General features: G+C 40.7%; 1 protein-coding gene across 1 annotated transcript; it reads left to right on the top strand.

Annotated features, from left to right (window-relative positions):
- Positions 1 to 86: 86 nt before the first annotated feature.
- THBS1 (thrombospondin 1) lies at positions 87 to 22,325 on the top strand. The gene is made up of 21 exons (XM_009883495.1): positions 87 to 153; positions 890 to 1,467; positions 2,012 to 2,087; positions 2,335 to 2,531; positions 2,731 to 2,856; positions 4,410 to 4,503; positions 4,825 to 4,998; positions 5,383 to 5,559; positions 5,871 to 6,044; positions 6,230 to 6,357; positions 6,477 to 6,629; positions 7,161 to 7,379; positions 7,958 to 8,034; positions 8,391 to 8,575; positions 8,975 to 9,093; positions 10,470 to 10,704; positions 11,069 to 11,296; positions 11,441 to 11,712; positions 12,072 to 12,169; positions 12,280 to 12,499; positions 22,077 to 22,325. Exons 1-21 carry the CDS (start codon positions 87 to 89, stop codon positions 22,323 to 22,325), a joined length of 3,846 nt encoding a protein of 1,281 aa, XP_009881797.1.
- The last annotated feature ends 453 nt before the right edge of the window (positions 22,326 to 22,778 follow it).

The following is a 22,778-nucleotide window of genomic DNA, read 5'->3' on the forward strand; positions in this document are numbered from 1 at the left end:
GGGCAGTCGGTGCTGGGCGCGGCGGCAGCGCGGTGACCTTCTCCCTTGTGACTGTCCCCAGGCTGGTTCAGGGACAGACCTTTGTCATGGGGCCAACGGCTGCTCTCTTCCTTCTCCTCATGCTCGGCGCCTCGGAGGCCAAGCGCACCGCAGGTAAGACCAGCTCTGTCCTCTGGAGCCGGTGGTTTGGGTACTCGGAGCAGTTGGGGAAGGGGAAAAAAAAAAAACACCCCCCAAAAAACCTGTTCTGGGTGTCTGTGCAGGAGGCTGGAATTGTGCTCAGTGGTGAAGGGGCTCCAAAGTTTTCAATGAATAAAAACTTTTGAACTTGAGCATCAGCTAGAGCAGGAAACTTTCTCCAGTGTGGAATTCGTGTAACTTTCAGAAACAGAAGCGCAGTGTCTCCAGGACTTGGGAGCGTTAGGTTGTCCACCTCTGTGCTGGGCAGAGGAAAGGGGCGACGTGGTGTAGGAACTGGCTGAAGGAGTCGGGCAGTAGGCTGCTGTGGTGTTTGCTGTCACCCTGCCGGACTAAGCAGGCTCACTTTTGCTGTGTCCTAGCATAGGAATGTTGCAGTCTGGGCTTCTCCTGTCTGTTTCTCCTCTGCCAAAGCCTAATGAGGTGCCAGAACGGCTGCTACCTCTGTGTGTCAGTCAGCGGGTACCTGGCACTCCTGTGCCGACTGGCTCCTGTACAAGAATGCACATGTACTGCTGTGCAGCAGCTCCTGGTGGGACTGCCGTACCGGCGGAGCTACTGTCTGCACTCTCTTGTGAGGTGCTGTACCTTGCACGATACGAGCCAACGTGTTAAGCAATCCTGGGAGGTACGCACCTATTCAGCCTCTTCTTGTCCCTTGCTCATGATGCTTCTTCCGATCTCTCTGCAGAGTCCAGGAGTGATGATAACAGTGTCTTCGATCTCTTTGAACTCATCGGCTTCATTCGCAAGGGAGGTGGGCGCCGGGCACCCGGGGTCTACCTGGTGAAGGGACCAGAATCCTCCAGCCCAGCTTACCGCATTGAAGATGCCAGTCGCATCCCTGCTGTCCCTGACTCCAAGTTCCAAGACTTACTAGATGCCATCCATGCTGAGAAGGGCTTCATCCTCTTGGCCACTCTCCGGCAAGCCAAGAAGAGTAGAGGCACGCTGCTGTCCGTGGAACAGAAAGATGGCTCTGGTCATGTCTTCAGTCTAGTATCGAATGGCAAGGCAGGCACTCTGGACCTGAGCCTCTCTGGTGACGGCAAGCAGCAACTGGTGTCAGTAGAGGATGCCTTGCTAGCTACAGGACACTGGAAGAACATCACCCTGTTTGTGCAGGAGGACCGGGCTCAGCTCTATGTGGGGTGTGAGAAAATGGAGAATGCTGAACTGGACATCCCCATCCAGAACATCTTCACGAGGGACCTGGCCAGCAGTGCCAGGCTCCGTATCGCCAAAGGGGGAGTCAATGACAACTTCCAGGTAAGAATTTTGCTTACATTTTTTCCTAGTATTTTCAGTCATCTGCCTTGAAGGTACATTAGCTCCTCAACCGGCCTAAATAGCTACAAAGCGATGGGTAACAGGCAAAAAGGGTTCCACCACTGACTAGTTTGTGTACATCTGATATGGACCACCTCTAAATCTGATAAACTTTAATAATGGAATTTGAAGGGTGAAGAATTAGATTTGCAGGGATAGAACCTTCTGCAGCAATAGGCAGCACTGAAGCTAGTTGTAGCTTCACCGCTCAGCTTCTTATATGAGATTCAGAAATCCATGGGGTTCTGCCGTCCTGCCTGGAGAGTTGCCAGGTCCTTGTGGTCAAGGATGAGAACGTTAGGAAGCGGGGCTTGTTATCATTAATGTGAATAAAGCAACATGTTTCACTTTGCCATCTGTCTGTCGCAAAATTACTTTTAATGATCGTATGTGACCTTAAGTGCCTACAAGTTGTCTCCATGCGAGTTGTACTTCTTTCCGTTGCAGTCACTGCGAGTAGCTGTAATTCTTCCTCTGTCCACAGGGACTGCTGCAGAATGTGCGGTTTGTGTTTGGAACAACTCTGGAAACTATCCTGAGGAACAAAGGCTGCTCCAGCTGTAAGTTTGCAATCTTCTGAATCCAATGACCTATTAAAAATAAGATTCCTCGTTACGTTAGAAAGACAAGTTGAAACAGAACTCACAAATATGCTGACATGCAAATCCACGTTGCATAAGGAATAAGATTACATTTCTGCAGGCACCTTAATGAATCTGGTGGCAGCTGTTTAGCAGGTGTTACCCTGGAATGATAAATGCACGTGGTAAAAAATGCATTTACTTTATGTGTGTTTTTGTCTCTTAGCCACGAGTGCGATCATTACTTTGGACAACCCCATCAATGGTTCCAGCCCAGCTATCCGCACTAATTACATTGGCCATAAAACAAAGGACATCCAAGCAGTCTGTGGTTTTTCCTGTGATGAACTAACAAATATGTTTGTGGAACTGCAAGGGCTCCGGTCCATGGTTACAACACTTCAAGACAGAGTTCGCAAAGTGGTGAGTGTTGGCTAAATTCATGGCACCTGTCATTAACTGGCACTTAATGAATGAATTATAACCTGCCCTGTGAGAGCCTGGATAAACAGTAGTAACTTTACTCTGACTTCTGTGGAAAAGGGTGCTTTCTGTATTAACTTATAAATACCTTCTCTCTACTTCTCTCCCCCGCCTCCTCTTCCCACACCTTCCCCTTAAGACTGAAGAAAATGAACTGATTGCAAAAGTGGTCCAGATCACTCCTGGAGTATGCATTCACAATGGAATCTTGCACAAAAATAAAGAAGAGTGGACTATTGACAGCTGCACTGAATGTACCTGCCAGGTAAGATTCCTCACGTTCATAAATCCTCTGTGTATAAATTCATGAGTTGAAATTAACAGATATTTCTAAATGCCATTCATTGTTAGCAAGAGTGAATCCTGCACAGAACTGAGCATACTGCAGTAGCCAGACAATTATTCAGTTTATTTCATCCTAGTAGATCTCTGGTATAAATGCAGCTTTCATAGAATGTTACAACAGCAGTATTTCAGCAAATTATACAAACCATCACTCTGATACAGCTGTTAACACGCTTTTAGTTCCTTAATTTGGGGAATGCCTGTATTCTTTACATAAGTTCATGAGTAAACTAAAAGTTGGCATCAACAGAACAAATTTATAGTACTATCAGCTTTGCTCTCTGGAATAGTTTAGATCCACCTTCTGTCCTCACTGACCCTCCTGCTGGCTTAGTAGGAAAAGACATTCTAGTAGTTGGTAAAGGCTCTTAACAAACTTATACGGTTTTTATTCATCTATCATACTTCTGTGTCCTATGACCTGTTATAGATTATAAGGAACAGCAATCCTTTCCAGGTTTCAGTTTAGCTGTTTAAATCTCAGGATCACCTGGCAAGTTATTTAGGCTTTGTGTTCCACTTCTGTGGAATGTTGTAAAAGTACACCAGAATATACAGTTTCAGGGTTTCTTTGAACTCCTTGCTTGCTCCTTTTAACTGTAAGTATACCTTAGCAAAAGCATCTGGGAGTACCAGTGTACCAAGGAGCGGGTTAACTAGCCTGCCTCTGTTTAGAAACTAAAGGCCGAGTATTTGAACGTGTGCAATCCAAGGCATCTCACCGAGTTCTGCGTCTACTTCTATAGGTCTACATCTTTTGTCTTGCAGTCAGCAAATGATATGGTGACTTCTGCATTTGCCTCTTTCCTACCAACCCTCTTACTCAATGTTAGCTGTAATTGTCTTAATGTGGTCATTTGCTTGGGGAGATAAAAATAGAAATCATGAGAGCATTCTTCTGACCAAGCTGCTACCTTCTAGAAGCAAAACTAAGGGCTGCCCTTTAGCTCTCATTGAGATTGAAGGTGGGTGTTCTTACCCTGCCTGCTTGGCTTAAAGATCAAAGGCTTCTAAGTATAAGTTATAGATTTCATGGCTCTTGAGCAGAGTCCACTAAACTCATTTTATCTTTACCATATAATCAGCTTAAATCCATATTAACTGAAACGAAAGTTGGCTTCTCTCTCATTCTTGTTTCATTCCTTTGAAGTCTGACCTTATACTTTGGGTATCACGTGATAGTCTTTTACTCTAGCCAGCATCTGGTAGCTACTCTTGATCAACTTGTGCAAAACCAAAATACTTGCACTCTTGACTGAAGAAAAAAAAAATATGGGTGGGAATGGGAATGAGATGAAGTTTGACTAAAAATACCTGGGACTACCCTTGGGTTGGATTAGCTCTAAATACAAGGGCCTCTGCTTTAGATGTGCTATTGAGTCTTTAAGTGCTCCAGTCTCTTTATCATTTAACCAGACTCCAGACATTGTTTATATTCCACTTGCTGATTACAATCCTCACAATTCTTTATAGAACTCTGCCACCATATGCCGGAAAGTGTCCTGTCCTCTCATGCCTTGTTCCAATGCCACCGTGCCTGATGGGGAGTGCTGCCCCCGATGCTGGCGTAAGTACTTAATAATACCTTCACACCTCTGTAGCAGTTGGCTTCATCTAGCTAGACACATGGTGCTCTAAAGTACACCACAACTGGATTTAATCTTGCACCACTGGAATAAGGTTAGCCTGATGCCTCTTTGAGGTTAACCACTTAGGGGATGCATGTGAGCACTGAAACATTTGAGTTCACGGCCTTTATCTTGTACAAGAAAGGAAAATGCATGTGGCTTTTGAGGGCAGTTGTGTCCTTTTTAGTGAAGAGAAGGATGGGATAAACTATGGAAAAACACATACCTGGAGTCTTATTCAGAGCTGTGTCCCTCTGCAGCTAGCGACTACGCAGATGATGGATGGTCTCCTTGGTCTGAATGGACTTCATGTTCTGTGACCTGTGGGAATGGGATTCAGCAGAGAGGGAGATCCTGTGACAGTCTCAATAACCGCTGCGAAGGGTCTTCTGTACAAACTCGGACTTGCCACCTTCAGGAGTGCGATAAGAGATGTAAGTACTTAATCTACTCTCACTGGTAATAAAACACAGGACACTTTTGTTGGCTTAATGTTAATAGCAAAGATTGCTGTGTAGCTCTGTCACTGGGATGGAGCATTGGCTTCTAGCTTTAAGGACTTATATTAATCAGGTAAAGGGGAGCAGACAGTGCAGTAAATAAGCATGTGTGGGCACTGCTTGCAGAACAAAATGTGAGGCCTGTTTAGATATGCAATTTCTCTAGTAACAAAATAACTTGATCTGTGACAGTGCTGAGGCTATCCAATACATCTGGAGTCTTTGGTACCGTTCTGGTACTGGCTATGTTCTAGGTGCTGTGCAGCTGAAGTCTGTTCTTCAGAAGCTCTATTAATAACAGACATCTTTCTCCTGCAGTTAAACAGGATGGTGGCTGGAGTCACTGGTCACCATGGTCATCATGTTCTGTCACTTGTGGCACGGGCATCATCACTAGAATTCGTCTCTGCAACTCTCCAGTACCACAGCTGAATGGCAAACCTTGTGAGGGCGAGGCGAGAGAAAACAAATCCTGCCAGAAAGATCCTTGCCCAAGTAAGTGTGTCCAGGTGGTAACTACTATTTGGTAGCTTAAACAGTGAAATTCCTGAGTAGTTGCTATATAATCTATTTCTAGTAATCTCTCTTTAAACTTAGATGTGGGCTAGGTAAAACCTCACAGGTTAGTTTCAGAAGGAACTAAACTGCTTTCTATGGCTCTTCCATGGAGTCCATTAATCCTGTCATTTATGTCCAAACTATGTCTGAAGTGTTCTTACTACAAAAGTAACTGTCACTAGTAACGTAGAAACTAGTACCACTGAATTTAAAGTTATACATGTCTTCTAACTTCTGTCTCCCTTTAGTTAATGGCAACTGGGGACCATGGTCTCCATGGGATGCTTGCACAGTGACATGTGGAGGAGGACTTCAAAAACGTAGCCGTCTCTGCAATAACCCTGAGCCTCAGTATGGTGGGAAGACTTGCGTAGGTGAAGCTAAAGGGACTCAGGTCTGCAACAAACAGGACTGTCCAATTGGTGAGTATCCATTTTCCCATAAATATCTGAAGATTGTGGACAATCTTGAAAATACTGATTAAGAAATTTGATGTGTATCCGTAAAACATGAGTGTTAGAATTTGAAACCGGCATATCAGCCAAATACAGTACTGTAGCAGCATGATAAGCGTCTCATCTTAACACTTTCTCATTTGTTTTTTCAGATGGATGTCTGTCCAATCCTTGCTTTGCGGGGACTACATGTACCAGTTCCCCTGATGGTTCCTGGAAGTGTGGTGCCTGTCCTGCTGGCTACCATGGTGATGGTATCCACTGCCAAGATATTGATGAGGTAAGAAGACTAGAGTTTGCTCCTTGAAGGGGCGTGAAAGAAAACAGGAAGGGAGAATAAAATCCCAGTGTTTTATAACACTAACTGTTGTTCTCCTCTATCTCAAACTTGTATTTCAGTGCAAAGAGGTTCCTGATGCCTGCTTTGTCTTCAACGGAGTGCACAGGTGTGAGAATACTGAACCTGGGTACAACTGTCTGCCTTGTCCACCACGTTTCACTGGGACACAGCCATTTGGTCGCAGTGTTGAGGATGCCATGGCTAACAAACAGGTATTGTCCACTTGAGAACTGTTTTCGGTTATGAAATCTCCCAAAGTTTCTAAACAACAGAAAGCACCCATGCATTTTGGGGAAGAAGGACTCGATACATTTAATAGAACACCATCCTCTCTGATTCAGAACAGGAGGAGCATTAAGCAGTTCCTACTGAAGTTCAAAATGAGTTGTAAAAATCACTGTGCTCCTCAGCCATAGAGGACTCAGATGTTATATGTAATTTTAGGAGAGTAATTTAATCAGCATTCACTTATGATCCTACAATATATGCCTTAGAGATATTTTAGTGCTTGGTTCCATGTGAAAATTAATAAGATTTGAGCAAGAAAAAACAGTAATTGGTGCTAAGACTGCTACTCAAGTTGGAGTGGAAGAAAGTAATGTATGAGTCTCTTCTTATTTTTTCCAATTGAAGGATCTCTGATCAAAACAAGCACATATTCTCCATGTTTTATGTCAATCTCTGGGGAAAAATGAGGGATAAAAGATGTTTTCAGTGGATTTCATTTCTGTGTGGTCTCCTAGGTATGCAAGCCACGTAATCCATGCACAGATGGAACACATGACTGCAACAAGAATGCCAAATGCAATTACCTTGGCCACTTCAGTGACCCCATGTATCGCTGTGAATGTAAACCAGGCTATGCTGGCAATGGCATAATCTGTGGAGAAGATACTGACTTGGATGGATGGCCAAATGAGAACCTCGTTTGTGTTGCCAATGCCACTTACCACTGTAAAAAAGTAAGTTTTTCCTGTTTTCCCATCTACCACAATAACAGCCTGAGAAATATAGCAAGTTTCCATCTAGTTAGAACCATTAAACTATCCTCTCTAGTTAGAACCATTAAACTATCCTCTCTGCAAATAAAACTGGTAAAATACCCCTCTGTGTAAGGATACCACTGTCAAAGTATTGCTAGGAGGCTCTTGCTGTTGCTGTAGGTATTCCTGCAGTAGGGGGGGGAAAATGAAGCCTGACACAATTACGAATGTTTGCTATAAATGTTCTAGGAAGAATCTAGTTTAGGCCATACCTATATCAGCTTTGCTCTGACAAATATCTATCCCCAGGGGAAGAAAAAGAGGGTGAGATTCTCAAAAGCAGCTGAATCTTTGTTCTAAAAATTATTTGAGATGTGGCTTTCTAAGACTTATCCTCACAGTAATGACTAGCTAAAATTGAGTGAACTACAGTAAGATAACACCTACCTGATGGAGATCCTATGACTTTTTTTTCCAAATGAATAGACCTTACCTGCTAAAATCCCTATTGTAATCATGCCAGGAGTAAATACATCTGTGTCCTTTGTCCTTTTTAGGATAACTGCCCTAATCTGCCCAACTCTGGGCAAGAAGACTACGATAAGGATGGGATTGGTGATGCCTGTGACCATGGGTAAGACAACACAAAAGAAAAGCCTTTGAGAATGTAGCTCTCCCCTTCCTAAGGCTGGGGTCTAGCTTCTGACCTTAATCTTAAGAGAAGACCATAGGAAATTGCTGGTACTGACAGCTATCCTAGAAACCTTTAGATATACATAACTATGCAGACAAACTTTCTGCAGCTGGTTAAGCTTTGGAAGTGAACCTTCATTTTTATTCAGCCATTCCTACACTCATGCAGGCAATGGGGTGTTTTGAGATAGAAGCATTCCAGTTTTAACTGCTTCCCTGCCTTTCATTTCTCCTTTCATATAGTGGTACAAGCATAAGCAGAATCTGTTTTAAGCTTTAATTTGACTCTTTTTAAAGCTTGACTTCTTTCTTGCTCTTGCAGGACAACTGTCCATTCATCTACAACCCACAGCAGTATGACTATGACAGGGATGATGTTGGTGACCGCTGTGATAACTGCCCCTACAACCACAACCCTGATCAAACTGACACTGACAACAATGGAGAAGGAGATGCATGTGCAGTGGATATTGATGGAGATGGTGGGTGGCCTCTAATTACTCCTTTAGATAGTTTTCTAATCGTGGATTGATCAAATGTGCCAAATATACCACCGATTTCCTACCACAATTTCATCCCTGAACACACAAAGGTTCTCCTGTGGTGGTTTCAGGGCATAAAGACTACTGAAGTAGCGTTTATAGCTAATGGAGATTCACTTTGAAATAGACACATTTTGGCACAGTTCAATTCTAGCTCTACTCTCGCAGGCAGTAGGAACAGAAGCATGTGGCAGAGCTAGTGAAAGCTTTGAAACTTGACTCCTCAAGTGCTGTTCAAAATGCTTTCAGAAGTTTATTAGGAAGTATGTGCTGGCTTTATAGTCTTTTGCAGAATTTAGATGTTTGACTTCCATTCATGAACTTTCTTTAATTTTGCAGGGGTCCTTAATGAAAGGGACAACTGCCAATATGTCTACAATGTAGACCAGAGGGACACAGACTTGGATGGTGTTGGAGATCAGTGTGATAACTGTCCACTGGAACACAATCCTGACCAGGTAGAGGATTTGCATTATATAAATAGAAGACTGATATTATAAAAATGTAATATATTAGGTATTGTAGAAAATATTTGAACAAGTTATGGCTTTCATTTGCCTTGTCACAAATCATTCTTATTAATTTGCCAAATGGTGCCTGTATCAAATAACATGCCCTCACAGTTCAAAGAGATGCCAGGTATTTTCTGAAAAGTAACTCTAGTTAAGATCTTTGAGACTACTGCGTGTACTTGTCTCCTGAACATTTCTTAGGTTTGTCAGTTGCAATGACTCTCATAGTAAGGATATGAAAATCTTGGGAGCATTGTATGAAATCTAGGTAGGTAGGAACTACCTACCAAGCCTGTAGGGCTGAGTTTACTTTAAAGCTGTTGCAAATCAATGGAATCCAGTGTAGTATGGTCATGTGGCCTAAAAGCAGCGTTACTTGAAGGATTTAAACAGATAGTACAAAATTTCTTAGCCTTTGTCACTTGCTTTACTACTTCCCCACCTTAGGGTGGAAAGTGCCTGAAGATCCTTTCAACTTTCTTCTCCATGACGTACAAGCAATGTTTCTTTTAATACTTTGAGATCTTAATATAAGTCTAAAGGTTTTTCAAACACTTTTCTAATCAAGTTCTAGAAGCAGCGATACTCATTCTGCCACTTGAAATCTAGTAACTATTCAAACTGTGTGGTATGCCTTCTGTCTACACTAACACCAGTGTTGTCCACCAGTCTTGACAAGACTAAGCCTTGAGGCAGCCTTAGGGATGACTGGATTGTTTTTCTTATTTTAGAAGGTGACTAAGCAAATGACTGGCTAAAATATGGAATCAGCAAGCACAGCAGTTCATGCAGCCTTTGACCACTAAGGGAGTAATTGTCTTGACTGATGAGTCAGGAGGCATGAAGAACATTATAGGCTTTTATGATAAAGAAAATTATGATATGGTATGGAAGGTGTAAAACGAAGACTTGATAGACTATGTTTAAATGTTACAGTCTGGGTACAGAGTGTTATTACCCTTATCTGGCCCTTGGAACCAGGGAGTTGCCAGAAAAGGTGGGAGGTAAAGTACCCTGAGTCCGGTATGGTAGGCTAGTGACAGAAGAGTCAGGTGGCAGAAGAGAGAAGAAGAGAAGCTGATGACCACACTTCTTTCTGCTGCTGTGAATTTAAATTAAAACCAGGGCAACATTAAAGCAGCCCAAAAGCAGTTATTGCAGGCAGCTTGAAGTAAGCATGCATTAATCCTAATACTTCACTACATCCATCTTAGCTCTTGCTAAAGCAAGCAGAAATCCTAATTGATTTAGCTATTAAGACTCCTATTTCAGCCTCTTTAAGTGGCTTTTTAAAATGTTCTTTATTTTCTTCCATTTTTTAGGAGGACACTGATTCTGACCGCATAGGTGATCAGTGCGACAATAACCAGGACATAGATGAAGATGGCCATCAAAATAACCTTGATAACTGCCCCTATGTGCCTAATGCCAATCAAGCTGACCATGACAAGGATGGAAAAGGTGATGCCTGTGACCATGATGATGACAATGATGGTATCCCTGATGACAAAGATAACTGCAGACTGGTTGCCAACCCAGATCAAGCTGATTCTGATGGTAAGATAACCCTTATCATAATATTTTAAGAGTATCTTCCGATAGCTTGATGCACTTTTTTCCACATTATTTAAGGTTGGACAAAACTTCCAAGAAACAAAAAGATAGAATGTCTGTACTGTTGTTATAGTGCTCCTCAGGAGTAATGAGCAATGTAAAAATGACCACATATCCAACTCATTCCTAAGTCATTATCAGGCTGGAGTGAATAGTCATTTATACAGTAGCTGTTGTGGCTTCTGTAGTGTGTCTGCCAGCAGTACCTGGGTAGTCAGAGATCTGCAATTAAGATTTCGACTCCCAAGTTGTAAGGCTTGGAAGCAAACAATGGTGATATAATGGTGAAATTACTTGTGTACTGCAGGTGATGGACGTGGAGATGCTTGCAAAGATGACTTTGACCAAGACAGTGTGCCAGACATTGATGATATCTGCCCTGAAAATGTGGACATTAGTGAGACTGATTTCCGACGATTTCAGATGATTCCCCTGGATCCCAAAGGAACATCCCAAAATGATCCAAACTGGGTGGTTCGTCACCAGGGTAAAGAACTGGTTCAGACAGTCAACTGTGACCCTGGTCTTGCAGTTGGTAAGGAGAAAATGTTACTGTTAGGTTTTTGGTTTGGGGCGGGGGGGGAGAGGGGCAGGGAAGGGAGAACCTGAGAAACTATTAAGGAGTTTAAGAACCACAAGAGAGCAGTGCCTAAAATTTTCTCCTTTAATGCCTCTGTAGGTTTTGACGAATTCAATGCTGTGGATTTCAGTGGCACCTTCTTCATCAATACAGAAAGGGATGATGATTATGCCGGCTTTGTATTTGGCTACCAGTCTAGCAGTCGTTTCTATGTTGTCATGTGGAAGCAGATCACCCAGTCTTACTGGGACTCCACACCAACCAAAGCTCAAGGCTACTCGGGTCTCTCCATCAAAGTTGTGAATTCCACCACTGGTCCAGGAGAACACCTTCGTAATGCTCTGTGGCACACAGGAAACACTCCTGGCCAGGTAAGAGTGGCACTCTAATAACCCACTCTTCTGCACATAGTCTTCTTGGCAAAGACCAATAACTTTATAATTATCCCCAGTCATTCAAAATACTGTATACAACTAACAGGATCGCATGCTGCAGACAGGCTTTCCAGCAGCAGTGAATCAATTGTTTCTGGAATTGTGGAGTAGTTTCCTATTTGTATATTTAAAAGTAAATTTAAATGCAGTTGATTTCAAAAGACCCCATTATGGAGCCTAGTGACTTACTTTAAGTCTTTACTAGTCATAGTGATGATTGTGAAGGCACCTTCACATCAAAATAATGCCTGTGTTATCTCAGGCCTTTGGTTAATAAAAAAAATACTCTTTCATAGGTGAGAACTCTGTGGCATGACCCTCGTCACATAGGCTGGAAAGACTTCACTGCATACAGATGGCGTCTTAGCCATAGACCAAAGACTGGTTATATCAGGTGAGCATCATCCTTTTATTTTAAGTAATTATCACAAGGAAAGTGGATGTCTGTAAAGATGAACCTAAGAGAAGCTTGTCAAAGATGGCTGACCTATTCTCTCTTTGTAGAGTTGTAATGTATGAAGGGAAGAAAATCATGGCAGACTCAGGACCCATCTATGATAAAACCTATGCTGGTGGTCGGCTAGGATTATTTGTCTTCTCTCAAGAAATGGTGTTCTTCTCAGATCTTAAATATGAATGCAGAGGTAAGGAAGACTTGAACCAATTCATTTATATGGGATCTCTTAAGAAAGCTGCTCTCAAGAAAAATAGAATGGATCAAGAAGTAAGAGCTAAGAGGAAAAGTTCACCCATGATCTTTCATGGCTTGATCTCAAGCGAGTTCTGCAGGCAGAAACAGGACACCTTCTTGATAAACTCTTCACAGTTTAAATGTATAAAATCTAGGTATATTTCTACCCTGTTATTTCAAAGTATCAGAAATCCATGTTAAGATATATTTTAAATCTGGGACTTGAATGTCCTTTAAAATGCTGATTAGAATGAAGCAACAAGCTGACAAACTCCCAGGTGAAAATGCAAAATAATGACTTCAGGGAGCAACACAGTAGTGTCCAACATGCGAAAAATTATTTCCTTTAAAAGCAAGCAAAGTAGAAAGTTGTCCATATATTGCACTCTTGCAGTTCAGTGGAGGTAAGTGCATATGAGTAGTCCCAGGTTCCTAGTCGTCTTAAATTATGACTTCATTATGTAATGGCTACGTAGACTAGATTCTGAAGTCAAACTCAAAATTACCTAAGCACTTTCAGTTTTCTTTACAAGTGTCTCTAGGGATTAATGTCTTAGACATTATCATGCATAATACACAGAAGTGTTTAAATACCTTAATTTTTTCTTTTTCACAGATCCATAATCACAAGTCATTGGATCCAGAGACTATTTAAAAATGCTGGTATTGCACCTTCTGAAACGTTTAGCCTTACAAATCCTGGGACCATTATATTATTCCTTCCTTTCTTCTTTCTGCATAAATGTGGACTCAAAACACATGACCTGCCTCAAGAGAATGCTTTTGAGAGAATGAAAGTGAGAACATACTTGCTATCTGACCTCTGCTGAAGTGGAAGGAACGAACGTGTCTTGCAAATGAGAATTGTCTTCACTGAACAAGCACACTTCTTTCAGTAGGAAAGACATTTGTTTGCTGTTTATCACAGTGCAGTGTCACTGCCTCTCTAACTGGAGGTCCCATGGAGTAGCATTTTGTAAAAAGAACATCTTTGGATGTGCTGTGGACTACTTAAACTGAAGACCTTTCATTGTGTGGGGAAAAGGGGTTTTGGGTGGGAGGGTGAACTTTAAGTCTTTTTTTCTTTATGGGGAGAGGAAGTTTTTTTAATGAGGGCTGCGCTACCTTGGTTTACATCTGTTTAACTTGGAGAAATTATTATTGTTCTATTTGTCGTATCTTTCAGATGAAAACACAGCCTTTTACTCTATTTGTGGTGAGCTAGATCAGCTGCTCTATTACACAGGACAAAACAGATATCCTAAAACTGATTTCCATGGTGGGAGGGGGAAGAGGATAAAAACTGGCACACTGGATCACACCAGCTTTGGAAGAACTGGGATTTACAATTGGATTCTGTTTTGTCCTGATTAGATGCAGATCTTTCTTACCTTTAGAAGTTTTCTTTCGGATATGGTGCCAGAAAGCACCGCCATCTCAGCTAGCACTGTGCTGTCCTTCAGGAAACCAGCATGTGCTTCACTTCTTATGGTTAAAAAGGCACAAAAACAGTAGTAATGAAAACATTCCTTTTCTACATGCCATAGATGCTTTAAACCCCTCACTTCTTTGGAGGGGAGGGGAAGGGGCCTGTAGATAAAATACTGAAATTGTAAAATATTTATTTTTACCTATCCTTGATGTTATAAGGACTGAGGGATTATTGATTGAAACAACAAGAAATGCGTCAAGACTATCCATCTAATCATTGTTACAAGTCTTCATGACTGTAAGATTGTAAATACAGATTATTTATTAACTCTTGTTCTATATTGAAACTAGAGGGGTTTTAGTTGAGGAAAAAAAAAAAAAACCAAACTTGTCTGGAGCAGATAATGCTGATGTATTTGTTACAAAGAACAATTTTCCCATAAAGGCTTTGAGGCACAGGGAAAAGTGGTGGGGTGGGGAATGGGATGTTTGTTTTTCTCAGTCTGAGCTCAGTGTTGGCTTTTCCTTCCTTTGTGCAAGGCAGTTGGTAGCCTGGCAGGCAACTGTTCTGCACTGCTAAAACTCAAGTCCCTTTAGATTGTAGCAGTTCCCATCTCCCACGTATAGTGCTAGAGATGAGGGAATGCCATTTACCATCTCAGTGGTTATTTAGTGCTGGGAACCATCTGCAGTGCTTTACCACTGGTCCGTGGGCCTGACGCAAAACCAGAATACCTGCCCCGAGGAGCCTGCAGAGAGAGAGACACGATGACTGTGAGTAGGAACCATTCAAACGGGCTGTTTGTGCCACTGCACACTAATTATTTTCACGAGCCATGTGCAGCTACAAAAGGAATTCTTCACGGACCGGACAGAATTTCAGGAGCTCCTTACAAAAGAGGGAGAGGGCTTGATGTACAGTAACAGAAGACTGTTTTCCCCAACAGAAGGGGGAGCATCCTTACACCTATAATACTTCCTTGTCTTTTCAAAAAAGGAAAAGAAATGAACACAGTGAAAGTTTTACGTACAAATATTACCTCATTGTTGTGTGACTGAGAAAAACCTTTGGATTAAGCAGAGTTCAAATGTCTAACAAACTTTAAAGCTACTGTAGTACTAAAGTTAATGCTGTACATACTCAAAATTTCTTTGCAGAAAATGTATTCCCAGTAAGGAAATGGCATTGGAAAAAAAAAATGTCAAAGACAATTTCTAATGTTGTGTTATATTTTTTTCCTGTCATCTTGTATACCATTGCTTGTATTTTTATAAATTATTTTTCTCATTGCCATTGTAATAGTTAATCACATAATGTGTAGATACGCTATTTAAATAATTTATCATGAAATGCTACCTGTAGCGTTAGTATTTCTATTTTTATAAAATGTTTGCACACTGAATGGAAGATTTTTTTTTTTGCTTCCCTCCTCCCAATGTTTTTGCTAGCATAATTTTCTAAGAACATGCTTTTTTGTAAACATTTTTAACCATTTTCCATTTTAAAGTTGTGTAAGTTGTACAATAAAGCTTCTTACATACAAAGAACAATAAACCAACAAGGACATTTATATTTACACCTTTGTGCTCTAGTTTTATGTTTTGTAATACTTCTGTGGATCACTGATATGCTAACACATAGCTCTATTATTCATGTCAAATTGGGCTTCAATGTAAGACATCTCTACAATCTTTAAATTAAAACTATGACGAGAGGATGCAGCTGAGCTTTCACCCCAGGTATGACAGCTTGTCCCCCTGAAGGCAGTTCTGCAGTCAGGTAGCGGGGACAGCTGGCACATTTCATTCTGAAGGCTTCACTGGAGGCTTCTGTTACGTGTAGACGCAGCCATGCTGCCCTTGATGAAGCCACAGGGCAAAACGGTCTCTGAGAGGAATTTCAGAGCTGCCCCCTCCTTCTTTCTTTCACATGAGGAGGCAGCAGGACGACTATATCTGCAGGGGCAGAGGAGCATCTGTCAATATCCTTTCTAGACTGAAACTGCTGGTGTAATCCAAAAGCTGATGATGTGGCACAATATCAACTGCTGCAACATGATGCTAAAAATAGGAGCAGTAAAGACGAGTTGCTCAGTCTTTACTTAGAGCAGCAGTTTGTCCCATGAGCCCTTTAGCAAAGCCAGGTGTGACATTAGGAGTGCATGACAGCCACGAGAAGTGTATTTATGGGGTCCTGTAGGTATACAAGATGAAGCCTTACATCTCCTTTTCCTGAGGATGAAGACTCTTGTTCTATGAAGTTTTTTTCCTATTTTTCTGTAACTAAACCATTGAGGACAGCCCTGTACATTTTATTTTATCCCACTGAAGACAGGGAGAAAAGAGACAAAGAACTCCGGACCTGTTGCTTCCAAAACATGAGTGGCTGCTGAATTTCTGCCCTTGCTGGTTACAGGATTGTCTGCTTCACGTGTCCGGAGAGAGACACGGTAGCATCTCATGGGAGTGCACCCTCAGTGAAACCCATCAGACCTTATCTGGGCCTGCTGTACCAAATGTCCTACAGTTCTGGTCTCAAACTGCCTTCTTGCCTCCCAGGGGCACCAAGTACTACAAAAACATGGAGAAATCTCTTTGCTGTACTTGCGGGAAGAATGAGATACTCTGGATTTAGAAAGTCAATTAGCTGTGTGAACACATATATCTATGTATGGATTTATGTAGATAGAAGTTTAAAAAATAGACCTGCTGCTGCTGTGAGGGAAGGCAGCCTTGGCAGCCCATTCCAATGACCTTGTCTGAGTCCAAGCCCAACTTACATGCTCATTTATTGCATGCATTTATGTAGCTTATAGCAGTGTAGTATCTGAATTGGGGCTGATACATGCCTTAGAATAATAAAGGCAAGCCATATGCCTTGCGTTAACCCACAGGTTAAGTCCACCCACTTGTTGCTTGGGGAGTGTGAATACAATAGGACCCAAGAAAGAGCTACAGATGAGATAAGTTAGGCCTGTACTTGCCCAAAGAAACAACTGTCAAAGAAAAACTAAACAGGAAGAGGATGGAAAACGGCCACATTCCACAGGGCAAAAACTCCGCAGGTGAAGCCTGCGGGAAATACGTTGTTCCCAGCTCCCTGGAGGCTCAGCAGTGGGACTCGTAAGTGTACCAACCACTGCACGCCACTTCTAGTGTTACTGGCCACTTGGCCAACTTTTTGCATAAATAATCTCTGATTTTCACGCTACTGCAGAGAATGCAATGTTTTCTTACCGTAGCACGCTCTTCTCAGAGCCCATACAGATACAGTAGCTTAAGTTTTCAAGTGGCCATATACATCAAACCTGTCTTCAAGAGGTGTAGTAGTTTAACTTGTAGATATTGATGACCTATGGAGATAAAGACTGAGATAACCATAGCAAGATCTGCATCTCAATGACAATAGTGCACTTTTTAGTGATGTTGCCGTGATTTTGTAGTGAAGTCCATAGTATGGCAATGGGTTGATTTTCAGCATAAATTCATTTTGGAAAGGACTGCTGAGATTATAGAAGAGAGCATCTTAATATAACCACAAGGGGATTTCTAGTTCTTATTTCTCATCTTTTCCAAGAGAGAAAGAACACGTGCACAAAGTTGTATGAATATTTAAGCAGAGTTATGATGAGAGGAAGACAACTCATTAGAGAAAAGCGTTTGGCAAGCAAAAGTCTTAAAGATAAAATCTTCCAAAGGAAATCCATAAAATTAGGCAAGTATCGCAGAGAAACTTGGATTTTCCAAGTTAGACAAATCCCAGGAAGCCCAGCCATCATTTGTCTTTAATTTTTCAAGTGCTTTCAAATTTAAGAACTGCTAGCCTAGGCCACACGTACAAGAGCTAAACTGAGCGCTGCTTAGATACCGTGGCAGTCTCCCTTGATGACTCCACTCACCAAATGTGTACAGAGAGACCGTTTTAGTGTTCTTGTAAAATTAGGGTAGAACGCCTCTGGCAATACCCTTCCCACCAAAACTATGCATACCAAATGCACAAAGCAAACAATAGGAAAATAATGGCATAGAGCAGTATTTCCACAAGACAGCAAATTTTTAAGTAGAAAAATAAAAGTTCCCAATACAGAATACCTGCCTGTAAGTCAAAATTATTCATATACTTGAGCACTCTAGAAATTAATACACACTTGTGAGCATTCCAGTTTGCTTTTTTTTTAAAAAAAAAAAAAAAAGCACAATAGATAAGGTACTGCAGATTCAATTGCAAGCAGTGAACTATTTCACATAGACTTAAATGACAGGGAGCCTTTTATTCTAACTACTGCACCTGGATTCCAGCCAATCCCTCAATGAAACGTATAATTGGATAACTGCAGGTTATAGCATTAGTAGTATTCAAGCGCCTCTATTCTATTTAAAAAGGAAACAGTTTTCCTGACCTTTAAATCTAGCTACAAATAAAAGAGCAATTATTTCTCAATAAATCTGTGGAGAATTAAAAAAAAAAAAAAAAAAAGAAAAAAATCACAGTAGTTATTTTTCCTAGATTTCAAAAACTTTCCTAATTTAACGACTTCCCAAGCATCTGCCAAACCACCTTGTCTTCTTTGTCTACGCTTCAAACTGTGAGATTCCCAGAGGTGGGACTCTTTTTTTGTAAATTGGGGAGGGGGGGGGCTCTCCTGGAAGTGTAAACAGTGTAGCAGATTTTGCACCTAAAAAGCAAAAGAGAGAGATCCCATTTAAAGCTATGGTTTGAAAGCCATTCTAAGAAGTGAGACAAAGAGAAGAGGAGCATTCTCATATTAATTGTTGAAATTTTAACTTATTGAAATTACAAAAATTGAGCTGCAAACAACAGCCTCTCACCTATCCCTCCCCCACTGGGAGATAAAATTGCACTCTTTCTAGCCCATGAATTACTGGCATACTTTTTCGCACTTCTAAACTAGTCCTTGCTACTCTGATGACATGTTTAAGCAGCCCTTTCCTCTCTGATCTATGCAGCAGATAATTTTTGCACAGCCTGTTTTCACTCTGTGCTCAGCATGTCCACTGACTCTGCAGGAGTTCTGCTGGGGAAGTGAGAGGGAAAACATGCACTACAGATCCACAAAGCAGATACCAGCCATCGTCTGGCTTGGAAAAAAGCATTTGGCTGAGAATTTTTGTGGGGCGTTTTCCTCTTTTTTTTTTTCTTTTTTAAGATGAAGCTGGAAGTTTTTTGCACCCCTTGATAGAATTACTGTTATTTAAACTTGAATCCTGGATATACAAGAATAGCTTCACTCCTTTCACTCCTTTTATAATTGTTTTCTATTTTTGTTCAAAATTTTTCTTTTCTTTTCTTTTTTTTTTTTTCAATCAGGGCATTTAGTCTGTCACCTCTTTGAAATGGACCTTCAACTGCTTTAAATCTGCATAATAACTGTAAATCTGGACTGAACTTCTCATACCATTACAGTATACTGAAATCAAGACCATAGTTCTTTAAATCATCCTACTCAAATATATGTATTTATAGTATATATTATGATATATATTAATTTAATACATATAATTTATATATACTTTTACATATACACATATGGTTCATGAAAATTGACTCACACTTATTTCACCTCTTTCAGAGGAAAACACTATGGAGTTTGTAATTTAAAAGGACAAACCATGCAGCATCAAAACATACCCACTAGAGTAAATCAAGATCAACAGCTGAGCGCCGGCCACCATGAACACTGGCACTGTATGTATATTACTGAGGAGTCTCAGTGACAATGGCAGAATGGTTTTGTCGTATATGGCTCAGGAAATAGACACAAGCACACCAAAATCTCCTCTTCATGGGTATGTTGCTTTCACTAGTATTAAATTTTTGAACAAAATTATCTATCTTGTGCTGTAGAATCATAGTGGGAAATAAGATAAGGAGCACAAACCAGCACAAACCTACATGCCCACACAAAATTTCTTATTCCTCAATATGAAACAGATATTGAAGCACAAAAGTCAGAAGAATAACTTTAAAGGTCACTGTCTTGTGTTCTGCAGTGTTTTGGGATGAACAGAGCTAGGAAAGACTGTAAAGAAGTCAGTTGTCAGAATTTTTTACCAAATACAACTTATGCTGAATGAAGGTATATATTTTAGAAAACCTGTTTCCAAATCCTGAGTTAGGCTGCAAATGAAAAGTCATTTAAATATCTTAATCACCACTGCTGCAACACTCCCCGAGGAGAAGCTGCCGCATTCCAGTGCAGCTGGAATTCCAGTGGTGAGCTCAATGGAGGGGTTATTGCAGGTCACAACAGAGACACTGGAAAAACAAAGAAAAACCCAGGAATCCTCCTGGGCTCCACTCTCCTTTTACCCTGACATTGGTGATGTTTCAGCAAATGACCTTGTCACTATATTTTATGTAATATCTCCATTATTCTGTACCTCATACCAGTAAGCGTTTTCTTAAAAATAATTTTATTTCCTACAGTTTTACCTAAAACTCAAAATGAAGAAAGGAGGGGTCGAGTTGATATTTCACCTGCAACATCAAGCAAGAAATAAAATCTTCGCAAAGAATCTGTTAATTAAAATAATGCAGTAGAAACCAAGCACAGATAAATATTAGGTCACTAATTTTTGACGGAGTCTCTGAGTTCAGGTACTGACCCTGAGCACCTTTGGCATAGCATTTCACGAGCGCTGGGTCCCCGCTGTCTGCAGTGACTAGAGCTGGTGCAGGGTGCTCGGCACTTCCCAAGGCCTGAAGTAAAGCAATAGAGTCCCTGTGGGAATATACTCTTAAAGTCAATAGTCATTCAAACTTGCCTGCTTACTCCTAAAATGCCAGATGTGAATAAAAAGTTGTATTTGCGGCTTCAGGAATATTGTAAGGTTTAGTCAGCCACAGTCTCTTCCTTCAGGGTGCCAAGAAAAGCTTTTTTGTAACAGCGGAAGATTTAAGATAACAAAACATACCGCAAAAGTAAGAAATAATTATTATTTCTCTTAACACATATTATATTACATTACATATAAACTTGAAACAAAACTTATTTTTCTTCAAAAACTATATGAGCACTTTAACACTGTTTTTTGAGAAGGACTCTATAAAACATGAATTCCATGTGAAAATAACTGGACTGTGGAAAGATTACAGCCAGCGGACAGTCCTGCACAAATATCATATGGGCACAGAAAATGCTGTTGAAAAAACTTTGTCAGTATTGCTTTCATTATATTTATGGTAAAGAAATTATGACACAGGCTAAAATTTTTAAGGAAGATAAGACATACCCCTAGGTGAGGTGTGCAAAGCTCCATGAAATCCCACAGCATCCTTACAGCAATCCTACGCAGAGCAATGTGACTACGCAGAACACCCAGTATCCATGCTGTTGCAAAAGAAGTAAAAATATCAGAAAACAGAACAATAAATAGCACTTGCTTGTAACAAAAAAAGTGTCTCATTTACATTTATAACTAAAGGAAAGTAGGTTAGATTCTGACCTCTGTTATATCCACATGATTACCACTTCCTCAGGAGTGTACATCCGCTCAGACTGGCAACTCTGCAAAAGAGATTAAAATCTGGGACAATATGTGCATTAATTTAAACATTCAGCTTAGTTCAAGTAAGCCCTATGCCATAACACCACCATTGTATAGTTAACATTGTATCCATACATCTTTTCTTGTTAAATGTTAAATGGCTAGTATAGTATCTGAGAACGAATTTGTCCTTTTAGCTTGTGTCAAAAGAGAGCTTGGCAGTGGGAAAATCTATTGAGTTTTCTTTGCTAGAATGGCTTCCCCCCTCCCCAAAAAAAAAAAAACAAAACAAAACCAAGACTTTAGAAGGGAACCATATTTTTTAAATCATTTCTTTGTATTCTGACACTACAGTGCATGAAGTGAAAAAGTAAGCATCAGCTCAGTAAATATGTAGAAAATTGAGGAGAAACAGTAGTTAAAGGGTAGACAAGCAAAAACTTGTAATGAATTTTTACTATTATCTCAAACACAAAACAGCTATACTACCCTCCCCCCAGCTAGCCATTACTATAAGGTTGCACAATCCAGTAACTGCTAGGGCAAACTTCAGAACTCCTTCACTTTTATTCGCACCGAGCCTTCACAAGGGACTGCGATCTTTCATCACTTAGTTATGCTTCTTAACCAGAGGATAAGATGGTTTGCTATATGGTTATGCTCTTCGCAGGATCAAGAATCGGACACGGCTGAGCAGCCTGGTGCGGATGTTCTGATGCAGCAGAAGACTTGTGCGAGTCTCTCCCTTCGATCAAACCAGGAGTCCAGCAGACAGTCCCAGGGCAGAAGATGGAGTACTTATTTGGGTCCTTCACCAAGTCAGGGCTCACCGAGTCAGGCTGCAAGCTCCAGCAAACCGTGCTGGGATAACGGAGGCCAGGTTTTAGCTAACTACGTGAAAAAAGTGGATTGTGTGTGAAGAAGGAAAGATAAAATTCTTATATACATTTCACATCAGTTCCAATAAAGTCTCAGTAGCAGAAATGGAACTTCACAAGTTGCATTTTGTATTTTTCATGAACAAAGACACAGACATCTATCAGACACACAGCTACACAAATGAGTATACATTTATTTAGTAGATAGAACACTCCCAGAAAATTCAATTAAGTGCAAGAGTTTATTTTGAAATCAAACCACAACCATATATGATAATGATAATAATAATTATCTCTTAAGAATAAATCACCTCATGGAACAGCTTTCAATGATGATAATTCATTCCCTTCAGAGTGTCTGAAAAACAAACTTTTAGAAAAAAGATTGTGTAAAGAAGCATATAATCAATCTCCTCTCAACTTTCAATCTTCATGTCATCTACAAAAAAGAAAAGAATCATATGCTGAACTGCTGCAAACACAATATTATTTGC

This window comes from Charadrius vociferus, unplaced genomic scaffold (genome assembly GCF_000708025.1).
Source record: "Charadrius vociferus isolate BGI_N301 unplaced genomic scaffold, ASM70802v2 scaffold34, whole genome shotgun sequence".
In the NCBI taxonomy this organism is placed as follows: domain Eukaryota; kingdom Metazoa; phylum Chordata; class Aves; order Charadriiformes; family Charadriidae; genus Charadrius; species Charadrius vociferus.

Excerpts from the sequence above, each read along its gene's own strand:
- THBS1 (XM_009883495.1), top strand. The coding sequence starts at position 87 with ATGGGGCCAACGGCTGCTCTCTTCCTTCTCCTCATGCTCGGCGCCTCG. Across the intron at positions 4,999-5,382 it reads TCAGGAGTGCGATAAGAGAT|TTAAACAGGATGGTGGCTGG; the intron begins GTAAGTACTTAA and ends TTTCTCCTGCAG. Across the intron at positions 12,500-22,076 it reads AAAATAGAATGGATCAAGAA|GATCAAGAATCGGACACGGC; the intron begins GTAAGAGCTAAG and ends TGCTCTTCGCAG.